Source organism: Oryx dammah, unplaced genomic scaffold (genome assembly GCF_014754425.2).
Source record: "Oryx dammah isolate SB20612 unplaced genomic scaffold, SCBI_Odam_1.1 HiC_scaffold_11, whole genome shotgun sequence".
Classification (NCBI taxonomy): Eukaryota; Metazoa; Chordata; class Mammalia; order Artiodactyla; family Bovidae; genus Oryx; species Oryx dammah.
In genome coordinates this window covers 124,095-151,834 of record NW_024070195.1, presented here as the reverse complement: position 1 = coordinate 151,834, position 27,740 = coordinate 124,095, and the positions used below count along the sequence as shown (strand labels likewise).

Sequence of the window (27,740 nt, the reverse complement as noted above, 5' to 3'; positions counted from 1 at the left end):
GCGCCCTCACCAGGCCCGCCCGGCGCCCTCACCGGCCCGGAGCCCCGCGCCCTCACCAGGCCCGCCCGGCGCCCTCACCGGCCCGGAGCCCCGCGCCCTCACCAGGCCCGCCCGGCGCCCTCACCGGCCCGGAGCCCCGCGCCCTCACCAGGCCCGCCCGGCGCCCTCACCGGCCCGGAGCCCCGCGCCCTCACCAGGCCCGCCCGGCGCCCTCACCGGCCCGCAGCCCCGCGCCCTCACCAGGCCCGCCCGGCGCCCTCACCGACCCGGAGCCCCGCGCCCTCACCAGGCCCGCCCGGCGCCCTCACCGGCCCGCAGCCCCGCGCCCTCACCAGGCCCGCCCGGCGCCCTCACCGACCCGGAGCCCCGCGCCCTCACCAGGCCCACCCGGCGCCCTCACCAGGCCCGGAGCCCCGCGCCCTCACTCAGCGGTGAGGGGCCTGCACGTGGCCTCAGCTCTGAGGCGTCCAGTGGGCGCCAAGCGACAGAATGACTTCTTCTAGGCTTTGGCCTGAGGACATGAAAGCCAGCCTGGTCAAGATGACAGCACTCGACCCCCAGGCAGAGAAGCAGAAGCTAACCTGGGGTCTGTGGAAGGCGGGGTGGCCGCGCGCGGCTGGAGGGAGCCTGTGAGCCATCCGGCCTGGGGGCGAAGGTGGAGTGCAGTTACCTGGTGGACCTGGAGCTCCTCAAACTCCTGCAGCTGCCTCTGGAAGCCCAGGTTGGGGTTGGCACATGACCTGCCTGCACGCACGGTGTGCAGGGCGTCCTCCCAGCCAAAGTCGGTGACCGTCATGATGTAGGCGACCACCAGGGTCACGCTCCTGGAGACGCCCGCCAGGCTGCAAGTTGAGAGCCATACAGTATGGCAAGGGGCAGTCAGTGGACTCATCTGGGAAGCTGCCTGTCCTCGGTTATGAGTGGACAGCTAGCCAGTGCGTCCTCGGAAGTCACTCAGAAGCATGCCAGCTCTCTCTGCTTTACCACACTAGGGTCTCGGGCACTCCCCCCCGCCACGTGGCCTCAGTCTCGGTCGGCCGTCTACTGGCCCCAGACACTTCGTGTCATGATTCTCTTTCTCCTGACCTCCCCTTCAGACAGTCCCCGTTCCCTGGACAGAAAAGTAGCGAAAGGCCATCTGGAAACTTGAAGAGCCCAGGAGCCCAGCAATAAGTCAGCTATAACCTCAGCCATTCAGACAGCTTCACACTCTAAAGTCTGATTTTCTTAGGCACCTCTTCCCTGGAGGCTCAGAGTAAAGAAATCTGTCTGCAATGGAAGAGACCCGGGTTTAATCCCTGGGTTGGGAAGATCCCCTAGAGGAAGAAATGGTAACCCACTTCAATATTCTTGCCTGGAAAATCCCATGGACAGAGGAGCCTTGTGGGCAACAGTTCATGAGATCGCAAAGGGTCAGACATGACTGAGTGACTAACACTTTCTTAGGTACATAATGGTTATCACTTAAAAAACTCATTAAATACAGACGCCCTTACCCAACATTCTCTGATCTCCTCCACAGACCCAAGCAGAGTACCCGCATGGCACACTCCACGTGCTCGGGGGTGGGGGGTGGGGGTGGGGACGCTCTGCAGGTGATAATGGCCAGTCTTCTCCAGCAGGCTGAATACAGGGACCAATTTTAAATGTGCATGCAAATTAAGGCGGTCACAGAGAGGTTGTGCTACGTCAGACTTGGAGTGCTCAGCAACGGTTTAAGATGGGGAAGTTCAGCAAATTTCTCATTTTTAGAAAAGCTTATCTTCAGATTGACACAACCAAATGAAACACGAATTCCTAGAATATCAGCTCTGCACTTATTCAAATATAAATAACAATAAAAACCACTCTCAAGTAGTGGTTCTTCCCTTGGGCTGTGTATCAGAAATACTGATAAATCTTTTAAAAAACTCACATCCTCTTGGGGTGCAGCTGGGGAGATGTTCACCCCCCAAAACAGCTCTGGCTGCACTGCAGAGAGTGCTGGAGCAAATGCAAGCGAACCTCACAAACCTGCCCTTTGTGTTTATTACACACCCTGCTCTTCTTCAAAGTACAATGAAAATCCAGTTTAAGTGCATAAAACTGCAGAGCAGCACTGTTAAAACAGGCAGTCTACCCAGTGCCCTCTGCCCGACCGGGGGTTCCATGAGGCTCCCCTGGTCCACCGGCGGGCCCCTCAGCCTTCCATGGGGCAGCAACACCCCCAGAGGTGGGCTGTGCGACTCCGCAGAGGCTTCCCCGCAACAACAGCTTCCTTGGGGGAACTCAGATAACTGAGATTCCCTCGTGAACCCAGAATGAACCTCACTCAGGAGTGAGGGAGCCTGTTTGATCTGTGCTTTAATGACAGGAGCGCTGGCAGTGACGCAATGAGGGCCCGCAGGCCCCTGAGCACTTGGCTGTGCCAGGCAGGGGGCGATGTCCTTGGGGTCTGTGCCCAGCAGCAGCCTTCGCCACAGAACGTGTACACAGGTGTATGTGTTTATGCCACACACACGGTGTGTGAATGCAGGCAACAGCTGCATAGACCTGCTGAATTTTAAAAGTCTGTTCAGCTCTGCTTAGAGCCAAGTACAAGCTCCAAACACATAAAAGCCCCAGTCTGTAAATGGAGGAGAGATGGTTGTTCTGGTGTGACAGTAACGCAATGCTAAACACCCACATATGCAGCCAAAACTCTCCAGCAAGAAACAGTGCTTTGAGTGGCTACTGAGCAGAGGCAAGTTCTGAAAGGATGTTGGGAGAGGCTGGCAAAGGGGCTCCTTTTTTCCAGTAACCTTGACAGTCCCTGCAAAAACCTAACTGAGAAAATGAAAGTGCTAAGGGACAAGGAAGGAACAACTGTTTGGCTCGCTTTGCACAGAAGCCAACCAGGGCTGACACGCAGCCGGGGTGAGGTGGGTGGGTGCTGGACATTCAGGGAGACCCTGAGCAGGGCAGAGCAGGCCCTCGCTTCGGGCAGGGGCACACGTACCGGTGAACCAGGCAGCCCTCGCCCTGGAGGCGGCACTCGTGGATGAATTTAATACTTTCTTTGAAATGTCGTGTCCTGTGGGGAGGAAAAAAGAGAGAAGTGACATCTCTCTACTTTACTCAGCGTATGAGGAAAAGAAAAACCCGCTGAAGGTTCTTGAAAAGGTCTTGAGTCCACAGGTCCAGATCCCAGTCACTGTCCAGGGCTTTGAATCTGACCCGCAGTGCTGAGGCTGGGAGGGGACGGCCCATCCACTGGGATTTTTGGAAGTTCTCTGCAAGGAACCCCTGAAACATGCAGGGGCCACATGGATGTTGGGGGCAGGTCTGGCCCAGCCCCACGGTCAGTCTGGGCCCCTCAACACCCAGTAGGGTGGTGATCCCCACAGTGACCTGCTCACCGCCCACCAGGTGAGGGAGGTACCCACCCAGTGTGGGCTCTCCAGTTCATGTCTGACCGTCTGGGAGGAAGTCCGGACTGCCCATCCTCCAGGCTGGGGCAGAACTGCAGCCCCCAAGCCCGAGGGGTCTGACCGAACGTGTGGCGTGGAAACGTCACCTGCCTTCCCTTAGCCTTACTGGGAAGTGGGAACTGGGCTTCACAGGCCTGGACAGAGAAACACACAGCAACGGGGCTTCGCAGACTCTGAGGTCCCACGTGACCCTGAGGCTGCGATCTTTTCTCCTGACCCTTAGCTTTTATGGCTTCCCCGGTGGATCAGACGGTAAAGCGTCTGCCTGGAATGCAGGAGACCCAGGTTTGATCCCTGGGTCAACAAGATCCCCTGGAGAAGGAAATGGCAACCCACTCCAGTGTTCTTGCCTGGAGAATCCCGTGGAGAGAGGAGCCTGGTGGGCTACAGTCCATGGGGTTGCAAGAGTCGAACGTGGCTGAGCCACTTTCACTTTTCAGCAGCCCTCTTCTCCCGCCCCAGTTCACGCCCAGCAGTGTCATCCAGACTGTGCGGTGGGTCGAGGAAAACTCTGAGGGGAACTACAGAGCCTGTGCTTTCCCAAGTCTCCTGCCTTGAAGTGGATTTTGCCCGTGGACTGAAAATACACCAGCTACTGAGCACTGAGTGTGCAGCAGGGACTCTGCTAAGCCTGGAAAGATTCAGAGAAGAATAGAACATGGTTCGCAGCCACACACAGGTCTGCAGTTCCATGAAGGCTGACCGGGTGAACGAATCTCAGAGGAACAGGGGATTCAGGCGGGGCACACAGACACAGCCAGGTGTGGACTGCAGAAGAAACTCAGCAAGCTGAGTGTCCTGGATCTGGGCAGCAGGCACAGAGGACTTTGGGGCAGGCATCTCTCACATGGCTTGAGGCCACCATGTGTGGAGGGGCCAGGATCCCAGCCACAGACTCCAGACTCTGAGTGGAGACCCAACTAGACCACAAGGCAGGGTGAGGGGAAGGGTGTTTCTGCTGACCTCCCTGTACACACGCGCTCGCAGGGTGAGTGCACATGGCGACCTTGGGCACTAAAGCGCCACCCCTAAACCGACGTGGTGTAAGACAGGCAAGGGAAGGCACTGCGGTGACCCTGACATGCAGAGACCTCGGAGCAGGGGCCGGGCAGAGGGCAGGGAGGGGGGCGGTGGCCCCAGGGACCAGGCTGCCCAGTGCTGAGCACAGCGTCCAGGGTGGGGTGCGTCCACCCTGTATCTCAGGTAAAACCCGCCTTGAGCATGAGCTCTTCTGATGGCAAGTGCCGAGGCTGGGGGGGGGGGGGGGAGGGGGGAGGCTCATCCATCTGCACCCTCCCAGGCTGTCAGAAGCTCCCATCTTCCAAGCAGTTCCAGCTGTAGAGAAGCAGAGGAGAGGCTGGGACTGGGCTCCAGGAGGGCTCCCTTCCTGACAAAAGGAGGGTCTCTGCCTCAGGCTTCCTGCAGGGCGCTGGGTGGCCAGCTGGTGCCCAAAGCTGTGCCAGCTGCCCTGTGACCACAGGTGACAGGTCTCAGGGCGCAATGGGGGCTCTGGGAGCTACTGCCCAGACCTGGAGCACTTGCCCTGTGCATCTTGGGCAGGGAGTGAAGTAAATCAGTGTCTTTATAACTTAAAAGACTGTCAATCCTGCTATGTACAGCCAAGCACCATCTACCTGACATCAACAAGTGCACAATTTAAGGACACTGAGCCTCTCTTGTGGCCGAGGAGTGGCTCCGCCGACCACGGCCTCCCCTGCAGACAGGCCAGCAGACGGGCAGCCCTGACTGTAGGTCCACAGCCGGGCCGTGTGCCCAGACCCCAGGCCCATGCCTGCTGTAGCTGGCAGCCGAGGGCAGGTGCCTGTCTCTCAGGCCAGCCACGCTGCAGCACCAGGGTTCCCGAGAGGACTCGCCACACTGCAGCCCACACTCTGTGGTCCTCCGTGGGCGGGACGGACCTCCTACCAGCAACGGAAGAGGGAGTCAGGAGACAAGACACAGTAGCCTGAGCTTGTGAAGGACACGGGTGGCCTCAGAATACACCGTGAAGGCCACGCCAGGCCAGAGACTTGTCCTGTGGACGTGTCGGCCCTGTGATGTCACTGACGTCTTGCACAGATGACAGCTGAGCCCCCTTCCTGAACCCCTAGGGAGGGGGTATGGTCAGCAGACTGACCTGAGCCCAGAGCAAGCGTGTGAGGGGCCCCAGACGAGGAAGCGAGAGGAGGGTCCCACTGGCCTTTCCTCCGTCACCTCTGTCTGCATCAGGCGTCAAGTCCAGGAAAAGCCCACGTACGGCTCCTACCCACCACCGTGTCGGAACGAGGGCAGGAGCGTCAGGACGCTGACGGAGGGCCAGCTCAGAGCCCCGCCGTGAAACCTGACTCATGGACAGGACTGGGCATGAGGCCGCGCCAGACAAGACATTCCTAGAAGCGCCTCTTCCAAGGAAAGCCAGGAGGCAGGCATTTTCGGGGGCCCCAGGGTGGGTCATTTCCAAGGAAGCTCATGACGGGAGCCCAGGCCCGGTCACTGCAGCCCCTCCCCCATCGCGGGAAATCCCCAGGGCTCAGGCCTCGCGTTGCTCAACCCCAGATCAAAGCAGAAGCCCAGATGGAATCACACCCCCACAGGCAGCAGGTTCCCTATTCCTGGTCTCCACGTTGTCCCTTTACTTCTTCGCAGAGACGTGGGGTGCGCTCGGTCGGGGGAGAGCCAGCAGGGTGCACCCAGAGGGAGCATGCCCACGCGAGCGTGCGGCCGTCAGTGCAGCAGACCCGCGGGCCTGGTGAGCGCTGTCCTCCGTGGGGCTGGCAAACAGCCCGGCAGCGGCCACCACCCCCGGCTCCTGCCCTGCGGTCAGGGCTGGCCCTCCTCACGGGCAGGGCATCCACCCAGAGGCCAAGAGCAGAGCCAGCAGGGTCTTCCTGACCTTCACGAGGCCGCACAGCCATGCCACGCCGTGCCATGAGCATCCTCTGAACCTGAACAATAACTTCTCACTCCAAGATGGCAGGACCTGTGGGCTGTGGCCCCCACTGAGGGGTCTGTGGCGGGAAGGACTCTGCTTGGGGGAGGTCTGGCTCAGCACCATGTGGGCAGCTGGGCTACCCCAAAGCCAGCAGAGACAGACCAGGCTGCTTCTCCTGACCCTTGTCAGAGTCCAAAAGTGTGTGTGCACAGTATGTGTACATGTGCGCATGTGTGTGTACAAGTGTGTATACAAGTGTGTGCAGCATGTATATAGGAAAGCAAAGGAGAGAAAGCCCAGGAAAGGCTGGCATCCTCAGGGGTTTTTCCTCAGAAAAGATGCTGAAAACAAAGCATGCGGGTGGCGTGTTCTCCTGGGCGCCGGCTCTGGAGGGTGGGCTCCTGTATAGCCGTCCAGCCCTGGCGCCACCCCCGGGGCCCTGCACTGACCGTGCAGCTCGCACCGCAGCCGAGGTGCGCAGGACAGAGACACTTCCCCACCCGGCAGCCCTCGCGGCCTTCAACGTGCTTCTGTCGAGGAGTCCCCAAGTCTTACATTTCCTGCACTGCCGACACGTGAGCAAAGTCAGGCGAAGCACACGTGGTGTGCATTTCATTGTGCCAGATAAGGTCGTTTTAGAAGGAATTAAACAGAAAACCCTCTCTACCACCTACTATCTCTTCATTTCACAAAGAACAGGTTCACCCCCAAAAAGCAAGAAACAGTCTAAGACTAAAAACTAGGCTTTTAAGTTGAATAGGTGAAATCTTACAAAGAAAGCAACACACAGTCTCTACACATTTCTCCTTTCTGCTACAAAGTCCTCAGGAGTTACGTATGTGAGTTTGTCTGGAAATAGGACAGTACTCCAGGGCCCACCTACCTCTGATCTTGCAAAACTGCTTTTTAACATTAAAGAAAAATGTAAATGAGAGAAAAAGAGAGCTGGAAGTACAGGAGACATGAGCTAAACTAAAGAAAAAACACACAAAAAGACAGGAGGTGGGACAGACAAGGAGGGTCTACTGCTGTTTATTACAAGCTCTCTGCTTTGCTGACGCTTCTTCTCCCCACAAAAACCCCAAGAAATTTAGACCCTGCTTGACTCTCAAGCCTCTGTTGTCATCAAGGCTCTGCTGTGAAGATGCAAACCTGCCAGCTCCTCAAAGAAGACGAAATGCTAACCCTTCTCTTATGGTGTCTAAATACAGGCACCAATTTGAAAAATATTAAAACAAGAATGAATACGCAGCGATCCCTCCAACCACTCACTCTCGAGACACGTGAACACTCCTTTCCTGAATAAGCGCGAAATGGAAGCTAATTCTTTGGAGACACTTAGGGTCTGTAAACACTTTCACCACCTCACCTAAAGCTACAGAAATTGTGTGAGATAGACATTTCACAGAGGGGAGAATGAGGTTACAATGACTCGCCGGAGGAAGCACACAGAGAAAGCAAAAGCAAACACTCCCAGAAGCCTCGGTTCACTCAACCACCGCAGGTCGGCCACTGGCAGGAGGTGCGTGTGTCTGAGACAAAGCCTAGATGCCTCTGATTCTGCAAATCAAGCAGAACACACTGGCCTGGGTCGGGGCTGTCGCCACTGTGAGACCTTGAACTTTCATGTTTCCTGACTTTGTGAGGCAGGGTGGTTGGGGGAACCGAGCTAAAATTCTGTGTGTTAACTGTCATCTCAAACCAGGTTTCTGCAATTTAAGTTCCTGGAAGATCAGAGGGGGAGTTTGTGAGGAGATGGCCAAGCCAGAAAACTGACCTTTCTGGAGCCTCTGCAGTGACTGAAAGCAGTTATTCTCCAAAGGTCATGGCCTTCTGACTGACGTAAGTAGCAAGAAGAATTCCTACAGGGATGTATGGGGCAAGATTTAGGATACTAAAACCTTAAATCCTAAGTTGGAAACAACTTTTAAAATCTGTTTTTGAATAAGCAATACAGTTTTCTAGAATGTATTTTGTCCCTAAATATAAGAACTCTGAGGCACCAAGAAGAAACTGCTCACCTGAAGGACCCTGGTTCTAGCCGGGTCCCAGAGCCTGAGGAGGCTTTGTGTCCTGTCTACACTGGTTGGGGGATACAGAAACTGAAGGCTTATGGTCAGCTTCACAAGCTTCCCTATCTGGTGAGTAATGAGCTCAGGGAGGAGGTCACACAGTCAAGGGCTCTGCCTGTCAGTGTTAGTAGACTTTCTGTATCATGAACTCATGCTCACCATTAAATTGCAGGCTGTGCTTTCCAATGAAACACCTGTAACAGGCAAGGAGAAACTCAAGGTGTTTCATAGGCTATCTCTTAAGATATGAACTACACTCGAATTCCAAGCCTACCTTTACTATCTTCATAGAACTTCACTAAAGCAAGATGCATTTACAGAGCCATGAACACTTACGCACCCAAAGCCTTGCTTGTGTGTAAGCTCTGCTGTTACTAATGGATCAAAAATAAACATTTCCCCAAAGACTCACCCGCATGCCTGCGAGCCTATGAGCACACCGCCGTCTCCAATGAATTATGGTCTGAACCCCCTTTTCCAACTGCAGCACCCACCTGTCGACCACCCTCTCATCCGGATACAAGCAAAGAGTTAAAATAAGGCAAATCACACATCTTATAAGACCTCTGTACATGTTTGGGACAGGAGAGAACTAGTTCAAATCGTACGAGCTAGTCCTCTGGGCCCAGGTTGACTGTCGCTGGGCTGGTTTTGCCAGAAGATTTGAGCAGACCCAGGAGATGCCAGAAGTCAGGGGACAGGCTACGGCAGCCTCAGTCCCTGTCCTTCCCGGGGCACATCCTCCTGAGCACCAGAATGGCCCTTCCTGTGACTCAGGCCACGCCAATGCACTCTGAACAAAAACACACTCTTGTATTCAAAAGTGCTTGGAGGTCACAGAGAAGACTTCCACACATGGCCTCCTCTCCACAAATGCTAAAGGCAGGCCTTTGCAGATGAGAGAACTGGGGCTCAGGGGCCTTAGAACGACCAGGATGGAGCTGATGGAGCTGAACCTGAGATTTCTAATGTCTGCACAGGGCAGGGTCGGGGTCCTCACCCCTGGACATTAAGCCCAGTGCTGCCCCCTCCAAAGCACCAAAGCTGGAGAGTCCTGGCAGGCAGGGTGGTCCAAGCACAGTGGCCATCTGACCTGACTACAAATGCCGAGGGTTGCGGCAATCAGACTCCTCCAAACAGTCAGAATGCCAATCAGGTATTGACAAGTTCAACAGCATGTCAGAATCTCGGTTTGAGATAAGACCAGAGCAACCATTCTAAAAATAGCCACCAAAACATGGGCAGAAGATTGCTGTGGTCTCGAGAGAAAGGCAGTGGCTCACTTCCTTCCGTACACACCATGCCCTCCAACCACTTCTGTTTCTCGACACGACTAGTAACCAAGGAAGCTCTCTGATACTTCTCCTCCTCCCATATCCAGGCTGCTACTGTTTTCCTAGTGACCTTGTAAAGTCTTTCCTCTATCATCTTCAGTCTTAAAGATGGACTTTTCCTGTGGAACATGGAGAGTCAGTGTGGAAACACGACCTTGGGTGGGAACGGCTGCCCCTCACCCAGGCTCCCCTGCCTCTTCCTGGTCCAACCTGCACCACCCGCCCTGCCCCAGCCCCTGGTCTTCCCCACACCAGCCTATCTGACTATGCTCCCCCTTTCTCCAAACAGGTAGGATCTCACAAAATTCTTGCATAACCTGAGATGTCTCTGCTCTCCAGCAGTGGAAAACCAAGGCTGGCTGATGTTCAGCAGTGGACAACCTTTGGGGGTACGTTTTTTATGGTCTACATTTCTGTAATATAGGACTTGTAGGCAGTAGAGCTTGAGAGCCACGAAAGCTGAATGCCGACAAGCTCTTGGACTCCCAAATCCTCAAACTACACAGGCTCTTCCTGCTGAAACACAGCTATGTGTCATCTGGAAGGGTCCTTGTGTCTGACTGAAAACAGGCAGCAAAAACGAGTTGGTCGATGGACGTTTGGGACAGCCATGACCTCAGCTCCTGAGCCTCTCAGCTGTCGGGCTCAAATCCAGGCTCAGGGAAAAGTCAACTGGTCCACATTACCTCCAGACACCGAGCAGGGTGGGGTCCCAGCTGTTACCTCATGGTCTGCAATCCCTGTCCCACGGGCCTCATATGACCACGGGGATCTGGAAAGGAGAGTGATTATGACTCTCTCCTTGGATGGAGATGCTTCCAGCTGTGGGAAGGAGAGGGCAGGACCTTCCTAACCAGAAAAGCCTGGTCTCTCAACTCAGACAAGCTTCCCAAGTACTCTGGCCCCTGGGGTAGCCACTGGCCACGTGGGGCTGCTGGACATTTGAGACAGAGCTGGTCCAGATGGAAAGTGCTGTAAGTATAAACAGCACCCCAGGTTTTGAAGACTTAGTATGAATAAAATGATTGAAAATATTTCATCCGTAAAATGCTGAGCACATGTCGCGTTGGTTGTACCTTTGGGTTTACTGAATTGGATACAACGTACTATTCAAATTGTTGTGACCTCTCTCTTTCTTACTTTTTAATGTGGTACCTAGAAAATTTAAAATTACATGTGTAGCTTGCATTTGTGGCTCATGTTCTGCTTCTATTGCACAGAATGCAACAGCTTACAGGGAAAGGTGAGCATGCTAAAGCATGGTGTGAGACACCCTTTACAAAATCAGTCCCTTAAACACACACCGCCAGAGCTGCTCAGTGGAAGGACCAGCCACCCGGAACACAGGCTTGGAGGGCCTCCTGTTCACAGCAGGGCAGCTGCCAGGCACCAAGGTCCCTCTGCTCTGGTGACTGCACGTCCTTTCCCTTTAACATGTCCAAATAACACAGAAAGAAACCAACTTACAGGTTTTGAGATGGTGAATCCGCTGCTGGAATGCACAGGTATTTAACCCCCTGTGGAATGATAAAAAATATATATAAAATAAAAAGATGATACTTAGTGGAGAAACATATTTAAAGGAACTATTTACTCGGGTCAAAATATAAAAAATAAAAAGGAGAAGTTTTTTCACTCATCCTTTGTTGCCAAGGAACTGGGGGGAAACTTTAATTAAGGTTCCTGGTTACTTTCCATGACCATCTGCACACGAAAAGCAAAATAATTAGAGTACTTCTCAGTAAGTGTCCACTTGCTGAGTTTCAAAACTATCACCTCCGATGCACGTTCATATTCTCCACTGTTAAACCTATTTCACTGGAGACCCTGCATGGCCAGCAAGGAAGCACTGAGAATAGAAGCCTCGTCACGATGACGTGCTGTGTGTCAGTCCTAGGACAGGGAGAGCGTAAGTCACTGGAGAAGCACTTGGACCTTCACACACTGGAAATGATTTGTTTTGCTTGTAAAAGTTTATATCCCAAATAATTTCTTTACAAGAATGACTCAGTTTGAAAAAAAATGAACTTCATATTGTTCACTATAAAAATCTATAAGAATGTTTATGCAAATTTGTGCTATAAAAACCACGCTGAACCCTAATCTTAATAAAACCTCTTCTTTGAAGGGACTCAAGGCTCAGTTCCAAAACTCTACAGTCTCAGGTGAAAGTACAGAGCTCAGAAATCTCAGCAAACTTTTCAAAGCGATACGGCTCCGTGAAGACTTATTAACGAATAAACCACTTTTAAACCTTTTTCTCGTGACAGCCTAATCAAACAGAATATAGCCACCGTGTCATAAAAAATCAATGGTGGGGGACATACCAGAAACTAGAAAAATAACCAGCCTGAGTAAATGAAGGAGAAATACGTGCAGTTATGGTGCCTACAGCCACGCGTCCCTCAGCGTTTAAGTCAGACTATCGTTTCTGAGTGCTCTGCACTCTTGCAGCTGGCACTGAAGCTGCAGCGTCGGCTCACACGCTCAGGGGCTTTCGTGCTGCGCTTGCCAGTGCTGCCTTGTAAGGAGCACGTGGTCCTTGGTGCTGTCGGTCCCACACTCCAGCACGGAAGCTACACGGACTGTCTCTCAACCTCTGCTGCTGGGGTGCAGACCTGGGACCTGGTTTCGTTGTCTGACACACCTGCTTGAGGCAGATTTGGAAACGGGTCACGGGAAGAGTCAGACAGGGGAAGAGCACCTGTTCAGCAGGTGCAGGTGGCGGCCTGGGCAGGGAGGAACAGAAGCCCTGTCGTGATGGCGTGCTGTGAGCCAGTCCCTGGGCGGGGAGTGCCGGGGGGCGTGGCAGCAGGTCACCACGGGCAGTTGGGCACTGTGGCCTGCCCGTTGTCCCTGGAGCTTCAGAAGACAGCCTGTCTGTCCAGCTCTTCTGAGGACACCACAAGCCTGGACTTTTTCTTAAAAGGCCCCTTTCTGCTGACATGGCTCAGAGTGGAAACTGTCGTCTGCAACTAAGACCAGGGTTCAGTTCAGTTCAGTTCAGTCGGTCGGTCGTGTCCGACTCTTTGCGACCCCATGGACTGCAGCACGCCAGCCTCCCTGTCCATCACCAGCTCCCGGAATTTACTCAAATTCATGTCCATTGAGTCAGTGACGCCACTCTACCATCTCATCCTCTGTTGTCCCCTTCTCCTCCCACCTTCAATCTTTCCCAGCATCAGGGTCTTTTCAAATGAGTCACCAGGGTTAGGGGACACAATTCCCCTGCCTGTGTCCAACCATTAGAGAGGCCAGAAACAACATTTTTCCTGCTTCTCGCTCTCTCTCACACACACACATTTTAAATTTTGAGTCAATCATTACACCTTCTAACCAAAGCCCTCTGGGTTTTAAAGAAGATGAGTTTTATTGCTACTCATCCACAGAGCAGCACATCACAGGGGGCCAAACGCCCCACAGGCGAAGGGGAAACGCAAGGTCAGCTGCAGGGAAGAACAGGAGCCACAGGCTGCCCCCGCCTCCCCCCAGCGCCCGCTGCCTCCTGCCTCTGTCTGTCCCCTCTCCCTGGGCTCCTCTGTTCCACTGGAAAAAGCGAGGCAACTGCCTGAAGTTCTAATGCACCTCCTGACCACAGACGTCGAGAGCCCCGATTTAAAGAGAAGGAAAAGGGAAAAGGAAACGATACCATTGGAGGAGTCATTTCACGCCTTCCCTCACCGAGGCCACACAAGCCGTGGTGTAGAGGCACTCGCTGATCAGCTCATAATTCTCCATTGAAATGACTCATTCACTCTTTTCCTTTTGCTCCCGAGGGAGGGCTGGCTGTGGATCGGGCCCAGAAGCTTGTGAGATGCCCCCTCCCACACGCGTCCCCCACTCCCTGCCGACTGGTCCTCCAGAGCCTCCACTCGCGTGCTCCTGGCGCCGCTGCTCTGAGCGGCTGGCTACCAGCCACAGGCAGAGAGTCCTGGTACCTGGTACCTAGTAACCAAGGCGACAGCTCCCGCTACATGTTCCAACCAACAGCCCCTCGATTCCAGCAGAATCCAGGGCCAGCCCAGCCCATGCGTCTGGCGGAGAGAGAGAAATGGAGCAGAGGAAGAGAAGGAGGCGGGTGAACAGCTCTCGGCCCACGCCCGATGCCAGCGTGGTGTGCCAGACGCACTCTGCTTCTTTGAGATTCCCTGACAGGGTCTCCTTCCCCTTGGTGGTGCCTGAGGCACAAAGGGAAAGGGGCCGGCCCCACACAGCAGGAGAAAACCAAGCAACATGGCCCGGGGCGGCCCCTCTGGCCCCACAGAGGCTGAGACTGCTCCCGGCCCGCGGGGCCCTCAGCCGGGCCAGCTGGGATGGGCGTGTGGCCGCTACGGCATCCCGTCTGTGACGCATCTGCGGAGGAACAAGCAGCCCTGGCCACAAATCTGGGGACCCTCTGCTTCAAAGAAAGGCACAGAAAATATGAAATATAAGATCATGTTCTCTCAAAGACAATGACAACAAGAAAAGCCTTCCCTGGAATGACGCCTGGCACACTGCAGGTCCTTACTAATGTCTGGTGAATGATGAGAACACGGTGAAGACCGTATTATAACCACAGTAGAAGGAAAGAAAGCTATTGTGAAATGCAAGCCTTATTCTGGTGGCCATGATAACCAGAGCCACACCATGTGGGGGTCACAGGTGTCAGCCTCCAGCCCGCCCGCCCCAGCGGCTCACCGTGACCTACAGCCCTCCAGCCCGCCCGCCCCAGCCGCTCACCGTGACCTCCAGCCCTCCAGCCCGCCCGCCCCAGCCGCTCACCGTGACCTACAGCAGGAAGGGAGCAAACCATGCAAATGGAGTAAAGAAAGGAGCCAAAACTGCCAAAAAGTCTCCAGTGCGCACCACCCAGGACGTCTGCTTATCCTGGCTTAGTCATTAACAAAGCACAAAGCACCTCCTTGGAGGCCAGAGTGCAGAGCATGAGGTGCCTGAAAGAAGGCTTGTGATGCCTGCACACGCGTACAGTTCAGTTAATTACTAATTCAGAAAGCAGCCAGGGTGCTGGCAGCCTGAAGGGCCTCAGCGCTCACAAGAAAGCTGGACACACTTGAGATTGTCCATTAGAGGACAGGGCTCTGCAAATGTTTCAGGATGATGTGGAATAGATTCTTCATCTGCCTGGACCTAAACAAAGGCCCACTCTGTAGTGCTAGAGTTCGCAGAGACAGGAATAAGGGCCATGGTGTGTTCAGCTAAGCTATGGGAAGTTTAGCAAAAAAGAAAGGATATCTTATTGTAGGGCAAAATTCTACAGCAATCTGAAAAATTCGTAATAGAAATAGCACCAATATTTCCATTATTATAGCATCCGTTAGGTGGCATTTCCTCCCTCATATTACCCCTATTATTTTAAAAACCCTAAAATCAATTAGTTTTTTGAAATAAAATTCTTACCAAATAAATAAAAATTCAGTATTTCCAAAAAGTGACTGGTGGAAAGGCAATTAACATTAAGCTTTTTTGGAGCTGATAAATGTCAAGTTACAGACCATCAGTGTAGAGAGCTGGCCCTGAAGTGCAAAGACAGATTTCTCTGGGCTCCATGACACTTTGAATGTCCTCACATGTCCTGAGAATGGCATCGATCCTGACAAAATGGGAACCAGAGGGAAGAAAAGGCAAAAAATGTATGTGCTGAATGTTCACAATGCCGAGTGACATCAGTTAGTGTGACACGATGTAGGGAAACCCAGGGAAGAAGGAAGAGTGAGGCGGGATTGCCAAGGACAGCGTTTTGGATGAAGCTTCTGTGTTCGGTTTTAAAAGCAGGAATTAGCACTTGAGTGAGAAGAAAGTTCAGAAAGCATTCCAGAGGCTTGTCTTGAACAAAAGGTTAGAGCTTTCTAACTATATTATCAAAAGTTCTAATACTTTTCAGTTTTCTGTTTCAACAAGCATAGTAACCACCAAGAGTAGGGTTTTCGCCTTTCTTGGGGCCTGAAACTAAAGATGATACTTAAAATGATACATAGGCAAGTACTTGAAAAGCAGGGCCAAGGGTCTGATTTCAGGACTGGTAAAGGGATCAAACTCTCGCTTGTTTCAAGTACAATTTCTAAAACTCACTGCCTTTTTCTTTCTGAAACATCATAAGTAAGAGTCTTCTGAAGGACCTTGCTGACATTTTACTTTTCAAAGGAAAGTCAAGCCCTGCAGAGCTGTCTTCTCTCTCCCAGGAAGGCTAACGGAGACCCCTTAGAGAACACAACTCCTTTGTGCCTACCTACAACCTATGAGGAAACGTCAGTGGGAGGTGAAGGAACTCCTATGGGATGGATATCAAGAAATACAGGCAAAACGACATAATTAGAAGCCTCATTTTCTCATTTCTCCCATGCGGTGTCAGCAGCAGAACGGGTGTGCACGGGGTCCCCTGAAAAGGCCAGGTTTCCTTCGACCGCTCGCTTGGTGGCTGCACTGCAGAGTCTGAGAAAACAAGTTGAGACCCCAGAAGAGCTAGTTTCACCATACTCCCAGAAGGCTGAGTCCAGAGCAGAAACAGAGAATCAGAAAGAATCCAGCTTGAACTGTCTCACACCTGATCAGAAACAAGCCCACTAATTTAAAAAAAGTCTATCTCCTTGAGACACGCTCTCCACTTGCTGTGTGGTATAGTCTACATAACGCAGGATTAACCGTTTTAAGCGTACAGCTCCCTGGCATTACATGTGTTCACATCCACATTCCCACCATCTGTCTCTAGACCACTTTCATCTTCCCCAAAAGAAACTTTCCCCACCAAACACTAACCCCCACCCTGCCTCAGCCCCTCAGAACCTTCTACTTTCTCTGTGAATTCGACAGCTTCTGAACTTTTATATAAACCTAAAGGTAGGTAAACCCTGAAAAAATCAGTGTGGGCACACTCTTAAAGGTCACAGACCAAAAGATGGCAACTGCTGACCTGAAATTGCTTACGGACAAACGGGCCAGGTTTGACGGCCCCGCGGTCTGTTACTGCTCACCCGCCCCCAACCTCGGCAGAGTCTCACCGTGGAGAGAGCCCACGTGGATGCCCAGATCATTCATATACGTGGAGGCCAGACCCAAGTCCTGGCACGCCGATTAGTATTTCTCCTCAGTTTAAGAACTGTCACCAGTTAGCGTTTTAAGGAGAAACAGTACAAATTATACGCGCAGAGGCTGCGTCTGCACGTCAGCATAAAACACTGAGCAGGGAAGGTCCAGAGGGTGGGGCCCCACCACCTCTCTGTTTAGCTGTTGATGCCCCAGCACAAGCCTCAGAGAAACTGCTGTAGAAAACCACGCAGAAGGCAACCCTCCCTTAGCTACACGTAAAACGTCTGAAGTCCCGGCTCTAAACTGACGAAGCATTTTCTTAACGTCCCCGTTGGCCACTGATTGTTCTGCGCCGGCTAAATTTAGGAAACTCTACCACAAATAACAACTTCCAAGAACTCTGTGGTGCCCGGTGGGTGGGGAGGGGTGGGAAGGTCAGAGTGGAGAGACAAGATTTAGCCTTCAGCTTGATTTTGTGAGAGAAGATGCAAATGAGAGCCCTGCAGCACCTGCTGGCTTCTTTCAGGTTAGTCAAAAGATGACATGCATCTGACTGGCCAGGTCCACAGATGGAGAAGCCAAGCGCTTATTTTTGCTCCAACTCCTTTTGCTAAAGTGGGCACAGTCGGTGTGTCCGAGCTCCTTGGGCCTCACGGGTGGGCGATGGGGAGGCCACGCCAGCCACACCACCCAACCCTCTTCTGGGTTCTTCCTGCTGGGGGGTGTGCCTGACGTGACTCATGAAAACGGAACAGTTTAGGCAAAATCTCCCCAAACCGAGCAACTCTACAGGGTCACCTAACAGGTGCTGACTCTACAGGGCCACGCTGACAGTTGTCGTGGATGAAGCTCTCTCTGGGAGTGATCAGTGGACAGTCCGCTGTAAAAGACACAAAGGCGGAGCTTCATCTAACTGTCCATCTTGGCTGGTCAAACGGCCCGTCAGCAAAGCGAAGACGACCCTCCCAAGCCCCGCCTTCCACCGCAACGCCACCCCTCCCGCCAGCTCGCCTAGCCCACCCGCTGGTCGCCCGCGTCTCCGGCGTCCTGTGCTCTCCAGGCGCCGTGGGTCCTTTTCTCCCTCAGGAGTCTGGGGGCGGGATGCTTCCTCGGAAAGCCCTCCCCGCCTTGCTTCTCTGGCCCAGGCGGACTCTAGAGACTGCCCTAACCGCCGCCAGGGCAGGACAGTGTCGGCGTGGGAGGACCGGGCTCCCCGTCAGACCGTCCCCGTCAAGCTGGGTCCTCGCTCGGTTCTTGCTGCAGCCTAGCTCCTCTCTCTCCAGCCATCATCAATAATGGGTCACTGAAAGAAGGGAGGGGATCCATTCCTGGAATCTTAAACTCCTGCGTGCCTTAAGAGCCTGTGTCCAGGGAGCCAGCACCCCTGTGGCTGGCAGGATGCACAGCGCCGGCCAGGCAGCCCGACAGCCTCCATGTGCGTGTCCTGCGTGCTCTGAACGGCTCCGTGGGACGCATGGGCCGGACCCACTAACCGTGGAAAAACGTCCCTGCAGTGGAGGCAGGCCGGGTGCTCAGGACTTCTCAGGTGTGCGTTGCACTGGGGACGCAGTAGCCCCAAGCTTCAGGCCTGATGCGGGCTCCAGGAACACGCAGGCTCTGTCACTGAGGTGTGCCTGCTGCGAACCCTGCCACCCAGCCATGAGGACCGGAGCTGACACACAGGCCCACGTGCATCGGGACACAGCCTCGCCTGCCATCTGCGTGTCACCCGCGGCTCCTGTCACGACACGGGTGAGAGGGGAGGCAGAGAGCACCCTGATGCACTCACCACCTGGCCCTTGACGGACGTGCGCCGAGCCCTGCCCAGATGGAGACGCTTCCCACAGTCCCATGACAACCGGGAGCTCGTCTCTCGTGCGGGAGGTGTGGGGACACGGTGGGGTCGCCCGACTCCAAACTACCGCTCATGCTCAGCCCCGCGCCTTGCTCCCTAGAAAGAGGGGCCGAGGGGTTTCCTTCCAGCACAGGACTCTTTTAAACAAGGAGATAAGGTTCAATGTGTGACATGCTGAGTGGCTGGAAGTGCTGGTGAAGGAACCAGGCATGTGTCGTCGGCAGCACAGATCAGGCTGCAGAGGCAGCGGGGCCTGAGGATCGTGTGCCAGCCGCCTGGCCCACCACGCTCACCTTCTGCGGGAAGGGCGGTGCTGGCTCCTGCCTCGGGGACGAGCAGAGCATCTGGGATGTTGTTTGTGCTCCTTTCACAGGTAACTGAGCACCTGAGTCCAGACTCCACCCCTCGCGACGGGACGAGACCTTCCTACAGGCTGCTGCGTGTCCTCCAGCGCATGTCCTACCGAGCCTCAGAACGTGAGCAGTTTTTCCTAAGCAGCATTCCAGGTCCCTTGGGCATGACGTCGCATCCTCCAAGTGGGATTAGACCCCCAAAAGGGTGAGCAAACACGGACCCAGAGCAGGGCGCTGTCCCTAGCCTGGCAGCTGGCCAGTCCTGTGGGGGTAGGGTCAGATCAGGACACACAGACGCGGTGCCGGCCAGTACACGAGCCCATGGCTCCCGCCTCCCCTGGGCAACAGGAAGTGCATCCTCTCTCTCTGAGGGAGGTACGTGTGGGGGTCAGAGACCACTGAGCTCCCTGGCACACAGGTCATACTGCACTGTGGGTGCCCAGCCCCCAACAGGACCGGGGGCTTCTTCACTCGGCTCTAAGGCTGATCAGCATCCCAGGCCTTCCTTGAAGGGCAGTCTTCACCAAGCCCTCCCTCCCTCCCCACCAGCTGCCACTGAAAGCAATCTGACGGCTATTTTTATTTTGACAGCTGCATCCTCTCGCAGTGGGCACAGAGAGGAGAACAGTGTGGGGAGGCCAGCGGTCCCTGGGGTGGGCAGGGCCGAAAGATGCCTGGTGGAAAGCACTGGTCAAGAAGCCCGAGTGAGTGCAGGGGCTGCAGCAGGAGCGTGGGGAGGGGTCAGTTCAGGTGCGCGAGTTGGGAGCGTGAGTCAGGGCGTCTGGATGAACGCAGCCTGACTCCAGTCACTTTGGGTCCATCTGTGGACCTGGGTGTGGCTTCCACCTGGAGGCTGGGGGACTGGTCTGGTTGAACAGGTAAATTCAGGCGGGACCAGGCCCATCATCACCAGGTCCCGACTACTCTGACAGCGAGCACATTCTGGAATGACCTTTAAATGTCTTGGCTTAAGGACAACTCCCCAGACCAGAAGGCCGAAGCCGAGGTCCGGGCTCCACTCTGCTGCCCCAGGTGACCACACGCGTCAGGGCAGCATCCCTCCCGGCTACGGGAGCAACACTGGACGGCCTCTCCTTTCTCAGGCTCCGCTGTTCCTGTAGCTGGGACAAGGCCCACAGCTGGCCCTCCAGAGAAGGAGGCTCTCACTCAGACCCAGACGCACAGCGTCCACTCTGGCAGCCGGGGCTGCAGCAGCCGCCGCCCCCTCACCACGCACTCACTGGTCTTCCCTTGGATGAGAGGGCAGAGCTGGTGGAGACACCCTGCCCAGTTACGAATGTTGAAATGACATCTGTGCTCCTTGTGGTGACAACTGAAAGGAGAGGAACAGTCCCTCCATCCAGACCTGGGGCCTGACACCAGCCTCTGCCTCGGGGCACAAGCAGGCTCCAAACCATCCCAGCAGTCAGAGCAAGAGAGGGGACGGCAGGGCCTCGGCCACAGCGAGGCCAGCCTACCGTCTGGGGCCGCTGCTTCCCACAAGCTTTGGGCCAGGTGGGCCTGCTTCCCTTGCAGGCCTGGCAGGCGCAGGGCCCAGGGGCAGCAGCTACCCAAGAATGAATTATAGGAGCCCCGCAGGTAGCAGATTTGCTTAAACCAGGCTTCAGTAAACCAGGCTACATTTAAATCAGTATTTTTCCTGTGGCTGAAAACAACAACGGCCCCCATAGAGCCGTTTAACTCTGCTTTGGGTCTTAACCAACTAACCACCTTTAACTGCTCATTCAAACTTCTGACTATAGAGTTGAAGGCCCTTCTCCCAAGGAGCCTGCAACACCCTCAACACCCACGGGCCCACCGCCGGCCGCCACAACATGCGGGGCTCCCTCTGGTCTGCTGCACTGTCCTGACCTGGACCCAGGAACATGCTGACGCTGAGGCCCCACGAAAGTAAGTCCCCACAAAAGTGAGTGCCCTCGGGCTGGGGCCCTTCTAAGACAAGGGCGTGTGCTCCATCAACCTCAGGCATGAGTGCAGTATACCCTCCGTCTTCCTGCTGACAGTCCTTCAGCTCTACCGACTCCCACCTCCTGGGAAGGAAACGTGAGTGTGTCACCTGACTTTGCTCGTGAACCTTTGCTGACTGCTTCACACAGGATGGAGCTCAGACTCCTCAGCTTGACACATGAAACTTCCCTGGTCCCCCCTGTGCGCCCTCCAGCCTGGCTCCCTGCAGACCTGCTCAGCTGAGCCCTCTGGCGTCCTGGAGCCTGCCTACGCCTGCACACCTGGGCCCCCCGCAGGTCCAGGGTCGCTCCATGGAGCCGGCCCCGTGGCGAGGCCCGTAGGACCCAGCAGGGAGGTGGCCCCAGCCCCTCAGCTCTGCAGTGAAGGCACGAGTCTGCGTGGTTCAGGATTTCCAAGCCCATCTCCTGGTGCTGGGCCGCACCTTACTTCTCACTGTGTTTTATACCCAATCCCTGCTACGAGGTATGCACTTAACCAGCATTTGCTCAATGTGAGGAATAACGCCCAATTTAGCCAAAAAGAGAACTGAAGATGGCACCACCCTCGTCCCACCGTGCTGACCACCCTAGCCACTCGGTACCCAGCCGCCATCCACACGTGTCCTATGGCCCCAGGGCTCATTTCCCCCTTCCTGACCATTCAGGAAGGGCTGGTCCCACTTGAGACACACCTCCCCCTGAACCGGACATACCAGTCCTGCCAGGCTGCCTCACCACTCCTCTTCACAAAGTCTTCCCAACCCCCAGCCCACGGAACAAGGCTCTTCATGAAGAGAACAGCGGGCGCCCTGGCCACCTGCTCCGGCTCTCGCAGGCCATGCTGTCGCAGCGCGTCCAGGCTGCCATCCCAGCTGGAGCAGCAGGCAGCAGGCACGGTCCTCACCTCTCCTGAGCCCTTGGTTTGCGAGTCCCGGCAGATCCTCCCCGTCATACCCCCCAGAGGACTGGGAGGGGTCCGACCCAGGAGCACCCCCACCCCTGCAGGAGGAGCAGCGCTTGGCACAAATCTCAGGCCCGAGCGCACAGGGGGCTCAACAGGAGACGCTCGTAAAACTGGGCCTTGAGAGGAGCGTCTAGGAAGGAGAGTGCTGTGCGAGTCTTCACTTGCATGGTGTGGCCGATCGGTAAGAGTGCGAAGTGAAGAGACCACCCACAGCTGAAGGGCAGGGGCTCCAGGGAGCCAGGCAGTTAGCACAGCACGCTCACTCAGAGACGAGAAGGCCTCTTTCCTCTCTAGAACCAATGAGCCCCTGACGATCTCTGCCCCTCTGGCCCATCCAAGCTGGGATTCCAGCTCTAGACCCCCACTTGGCACAGAAAGCCAGAAGTCAGGGGCCGGCGTGGTGGGGGCCACCCTCTTTGCACTCGACTGCCCCCACACACGGAACTCAGACACAGCTGGATTTAAGAAAGAGAGATTACTAGACAGTTTTCGATACCTACCATAATCATTTCTATTTGAGTCATTTCTATTTAAGTCTGGGGTTGGCTTCAAACAAATTTACCTCAACACACGAAACCTGCAAGCCTTCAGTGCAGGTCGTGCCACCGACACACAAGGACTCAGTGGAGAGATGGCGACAGCTGTCAAGCTGAGAGCTGCCCCAGGCCCGTCAGCGAGCAGCTTTCAAGGCCCTGAGCCTCAGCAGCAGTGACCAGAGTGCGGCGGGTGGCAATGCCAGTAAGTGACCGAACTCATCCACGCCAGCCACTCCGAACAGGACTTCCTGCCCAGTGTCCAACCTGCGTCACCAGGGGATCCGTGAGCTCCAAAAGGGCATCAACTCACTCAACTGAAGCAGTCAAAGGGAAACACAACTGATGCTGAAAATAAGATGGATACGGTCAGAAGGTGTGCCACGGGCTGTCCCCCCTCTGAAGATCAGGATGTCTTTGTGGGCACTGGCCACGGGTGACGAGCACGCAGCACGTCTGAGGTCACACATGTACATGTGAATCCATGGGGGACACTGTTGCCAAACACAGAACCCGTTCCAGCCACGCCTAGACATCCAAGTGCAGCCTGCCTGTCACTGGTCTAGACTCCAAGAGGTGGCCACCTGCTTATCTTCCTTTCATGATCCCTCCATCCAAAAAGATACTATGAAGACCCTCCCATTGAGGAAAATAAGAAAAAAGTGACACTCTGTGTTCCCACCCTCTTCACTGACTCCCCTTTGTCAATCCTAGGAGTATGACATGGTCCCTGCAAACTCTTACCTGTGCCTTTACACACATGTATGTGCGTGTACACATGCTAGGTCACTTCAGCTGTGCCCAACTCTTTGCAACCCTAAGGACTGTCGCCCGCCAGGCTCCTCTGTCCATGGGATTCTCCAGGCAAGAATACTGAGGAGGGTTTCCATGCCTTTCTCTAGGGGATCTTCCCGACCCAGGGGTCAAACCCAAGTCTCCTGCACTGGCAGGCAGGTTCTTAACCACTAGCACCCACCTGGGAAGCCCCATATTTGTACATACAGGAGTACATTATTAATGTGTAATGTACATAAATGGGATCACAGTGTGGGTATTAGCCCACAACTTGCTTCTTTTGCTTAGCAGTTAACTGTTTCCTCTGCATACGTATAAGCTCTCCTCTTCTTTTTGAATGGCTGCAGAGCATTTCTTTTCTACAGAGGCATCACCACTGGCCAGGGCCTTTCTGCTGGGTGTGAGGGCCGGCTCCAGCTTCCCGATCACAAGCAGACCCGCAGGGAGCCTCCTGCCCGCACCCGTGTGCCCGGGACGAGGTGTGTGGCGTCCAACAGGCTCACAAGCAGACCCGCAGGGAGCCTCCTGCCCGCACCCGTGTGCCCGGGACGAGGCCTGTGGCATCCAACAGGCTCACAAGCAGACCCGCAGGGAGCCTCTTGCCCACACCCGTGTGCCCGGGACGAGGCGTGTGGCGTCCAACAGGCTCTGGCTCATGGCAATAGTTCCCGTGACATGAAGGTCGTGGACAGGAGGGGGCTCGGGGTCCTAAGAGCCAAGCTGGCAAGGTCACCAGGTTGGGAGGAGGGCAGAGCTGGCTCTGCCTAGGAAGCCTCTGAGGAAGACAAGGGGGTACAAGTCTCCCTGTGAATCAGAATGCAGGCCTGGAGCCCGGGGAGAACTCTCAGCTTCCCACGGTCTGCCTCCAAACCCCCGGGGCCTGAGACGAGGTCTCAGCGAACTCTGCCCCCACCTCAGCTGCCTTGCTGTGGGAAGTCTTCTTTTAATTAATCACCCACTGTCCATATCTGAGACGGCACTGTCCTTGTAGGCCCAGGCTTCTGATGCAGACCCAAGGCAGCCGGAAGACCACTGAGACAGACCCGTCGGAGTTACAGGAGCGTCACCCGGTGGTGGGAGCTTAGCAACAGGCTCCTCTGGACTGCAGGCCACACCAGCTGCGCTTCCTGACAGTGGGGGTGCCCGGGGAGGCAGCCCTGCGCTACCCGACCTCTGACCTCACCGAGCGCTGCGGTCAGTGAGAGTCCACTCTTCTTCGGCACCCTGCAGTCAGTCAGAGGACCCAGAGGCATGGCTTCTCACCTGGCGGTGAGGCTGAGAAGCGCTCGGCACGGAGTCTGCCAGAACCACACTCAGAGCCAGAGCTGGGCTGAGTGCTGGGGAGACCAGGAAACCCGCTGCCCGCAGTGGCCTAGGGCCAGCGCAGGAGGACAGAGGCTGGACCGCCACTTGATGACCTCAGACATTACAGGGTTAGGGCAGCAGGCCTGAGGCTGGCAGGCACTGGAGTGCCCTTCTCAGACCAAGAGCGGGCGCAGCTCTGAGGGACGGGAGGGCTCATCGGGGGTGGGCGCGAGAGGAGGGAGGGGGAGAGACGTGGACACAGAAGCAAGCCTCGTAAACTTCAAGTGGCCCCGCACACCTTGGGTGGGCTTGTATACATCTGGGAAGGCAGCAGAGCTTCTGAGGGCGAGAAACAGAGGGGGCCACCAGACAGACGGGTGGCAGGGGGCCAGCCCCTCCAGGAGCCCCTCAGGCAGTCGGGACCACTGTCCACACAGACCCGGCGTCTCTGGGAGACACACACCTGTATGTACAGACACACAGACACAGGAAGGATCAGAGCCAGCGGAAGCGGTCAGCTGCAAACAACGCTGAATTCTGAGCCTGGACACCTCAAAAAAATGGTTTTCATGTTAAAGAAGATATAAAACAGAATCGCCAGGAATAAATGCTGGCCCATGAAAACATCCTGATCTTGAAAACAAAAACAAACGCATAAACGGTTCAAAATACAAGTCACAACTCAAAATGGGGAGGATATCCAAGCTGAACTCAAGCTCAAAATACCTATCTGGCAGCACACGATGCCCTGTTGTGAACATACGTATGCAAACCATTTTTTTCTATTTAATCTGAAAATAGAAATCACTTTAAAATTAAATTCTTTGTGTCATTAGCCCAGTGAAGGAATGAGAACACTTTAAAAGTATTTTTGTTAATAGTGAAAAATAGTTGTTTCCTGCAGGTGCTCTGGTTAAATACCAACACGAAAAATGAAACAAACTCTGAAATTCTTACATTAGAAAGACAGGCCTCTGGTTCTTTTCTCAGGGGAAGGGAGAAACCTTTCATTGCTCAATATTACTTCCTCCGCACCTACAAACAACATGGGGTTTCTGATTTGAAAGAGCGCTGTCTTTGTGACAGCAGTTTTCACCACCCCCTCAAATCTGGAGCAACTAGTAGGCGCTGAAGACACATCTCACAAAAAAGGGAAATGTTTTCAGCAGAAGCAGCTCCCCTGCCCGGCCCTCAACGTGGAGTCAGAGGAAGGGATGTTCCTCCTTCAATGATATAATTACAGTTTGGGCTTAATTCCTATTTGAAATTAAGTTACAAGGCAACGGCCCCTCCCCAGCTCTGCCACTTGCTAGAGGTGACGTGCTAGGCCCTGGTGATGAGCAGGTGGTCCCGTGGAGGCGGGGCCCCGCCAGGAGGCATGACTTGGCACTCCCCCAGCCAGAGTCTCCAGATCCCTAGAACTTCCACTAGGATGTGACAGGACCAAACCCTCTCAATTTTAGACAGTAATGCCCGCCCCAGCCTGGGTCTGCCCAGAGAAGGCTGGGGTGCATTCCATGAACACGCTGGGCTTTGAAGACCCCAGACAGGGAGGAGGTCGCGGCCCTGTCGTCTCCTGTGCCCTGTCCCGCCCGCCCTCGCCAGGCTGGCTTTCAGCGCAGCCTGTCACCCCATCCCGGTCCTGCTCTCCTCCAAGGCTCAGACGAGCACAACGCAGAGATAACTTCCCAGACTCGTCTCAGCCTAGTGAGACTATGGCTTCTGGAGCTGAGTTTGAAATTTAAGAGAGATGACTACATTTGCACACCAGGTAGAGGGCTCGGGGAAGGCCTGGAACTCCCAGGGCCCTGGCAGACTCCCTCTGTCCATTCCCTGAAGGCGGGCAGGCTCATTCACACCACTTTAACGCCTCTGTTTTTCCCACTTGTGCAATCAAGAATCTATGGCTTTAATGTTTAAAATAAGAACATGCTCATGAATCACTCGTGAAGTTAAAAATGAATAAAATAAGAAGGACAGTGATAAACTATGTTATGCTATAAAACAGAGGTCTAACTTGAAGTAGACATGAGATCACAGGAAAGTACTTACTGAGGGAGATAATAACAGCACCCGAGGCCTGAAGCAGGACATCTCCAAGTGAAAGAGGCCGTCTCATGGGGAAAAGGCACAGTGTCCCTTGTTTCTCACAGGGAGTAAAGAGGACACGCAGTCACGGCTGGTGAGGGGACACAGTCTACCCAGAGCACTGGCACTTTTACATCAACAGTGTTCTGTCTACACCAGGTTGCAATCGCACGGGCTCCACTCGCCAGCCCTCCAGCCCCTGCTCCTGAGTGTCAAGTGGGAGGTGGGACAAGCGAGGGTGGGGTTCTTTCCTCTGAGACTTGAAGGCCAGCTCTGTGGGCAGAAGTGGCGGTGGCACAGACTCCTGGCTGGCTTCCTATGTGACGGCGACTGTGGGCAGCGGGGTACAACGCCACGAGGCAGCCTGGAGGGTCAGGGTAGGCAGGACGTTGATGCAGTTTATTAAAATAAAGGAAACCTAAGCCTCCTCTTGTGATTGAAGAGGAAGTCAGTCATGAGCAGCTTACATTTAACTTATCACCTAGGCCATCGCTTGGCCATGTGTTTAACAAACTATTGTTGATACATGGAAAACAGATACCTATTTTCAAAGGAGATGTCAGCCTCCGAAACAATGATGCTTTGTTGCTGTGGTTTCCAATAAAACCATGCTGCAGCACAAATTATAGCGCCTTAACAAAACCATGAGTCAAAGCAGCAGAGGGAACTGCGAGCTCGGATCCAGAGCAAGAGCCTGTTCAGCTCCTGCGGTCCTCTTACGGTGATGCCAGTTGAATTGCTTATTACTCGAAGTTCTCATCTTTTTGGACACTGACTGAAATCCAGCAGCTCTAATGGCCAGGGAAAACTGATAACTTTGAAATAAGAATATATTACCTACTCTTGTGTAATATGAATTTTAGTGAGAACTGCTTGAATGATGAGCCACACGAACGTGGCTCTTTCAGAATGAGCCACACCTCCCTTCCAATACCCCACCCTGAAACAGAAACACACACACACATACGTTGCACAACCATATTCACACTATTTTCTAAAAAGAGGTAGCTTGGGCTTTGGCAAGGCTAATAAACAGAGAGCGACTGTGCTCCCAGCCAACAGCTCAA

The 27,740-nt window shown here is 54.5% G+C and overlaps 1 protein-coding gene across 8 annotated transcripts in view; it reads right to left on the bottom strand.

Moving 5' to 3' along the window:
* DUSP22 (dual specificity phosphatase 22) overlaps positions 1-27,740 on the bottom strand; it is a 47,615-nt gene that overhangs the window by 4,915 nt on the left and 14,960 nt on the right. For all 8 annotated transcript variants that reach the window (XR_005722696.1, XR_005722695.1, XM_040249416.1 and 5 more), the window contains exons 4-6: positions 11,255-11,304; positions 2,978-3,052; positions 671-842 (exon numbers count right to left, since the gene is read on the bottom strand). Coding sequence is in view for 6 of the 8 variants with exons in the window: in XM_040249416.1 (XP_040105350.1) it covers positions 671-842; positions 2,978-3,052; positions 11,255-11,304 (297 nt within the window). In the remaining 2 variants the exon portion in view is untranslated. The remainder of the gene's footprint in view (positions 1-670; positions 843-2,977; positions 3,053-11,254; positions 11,305-27,740) is intronic.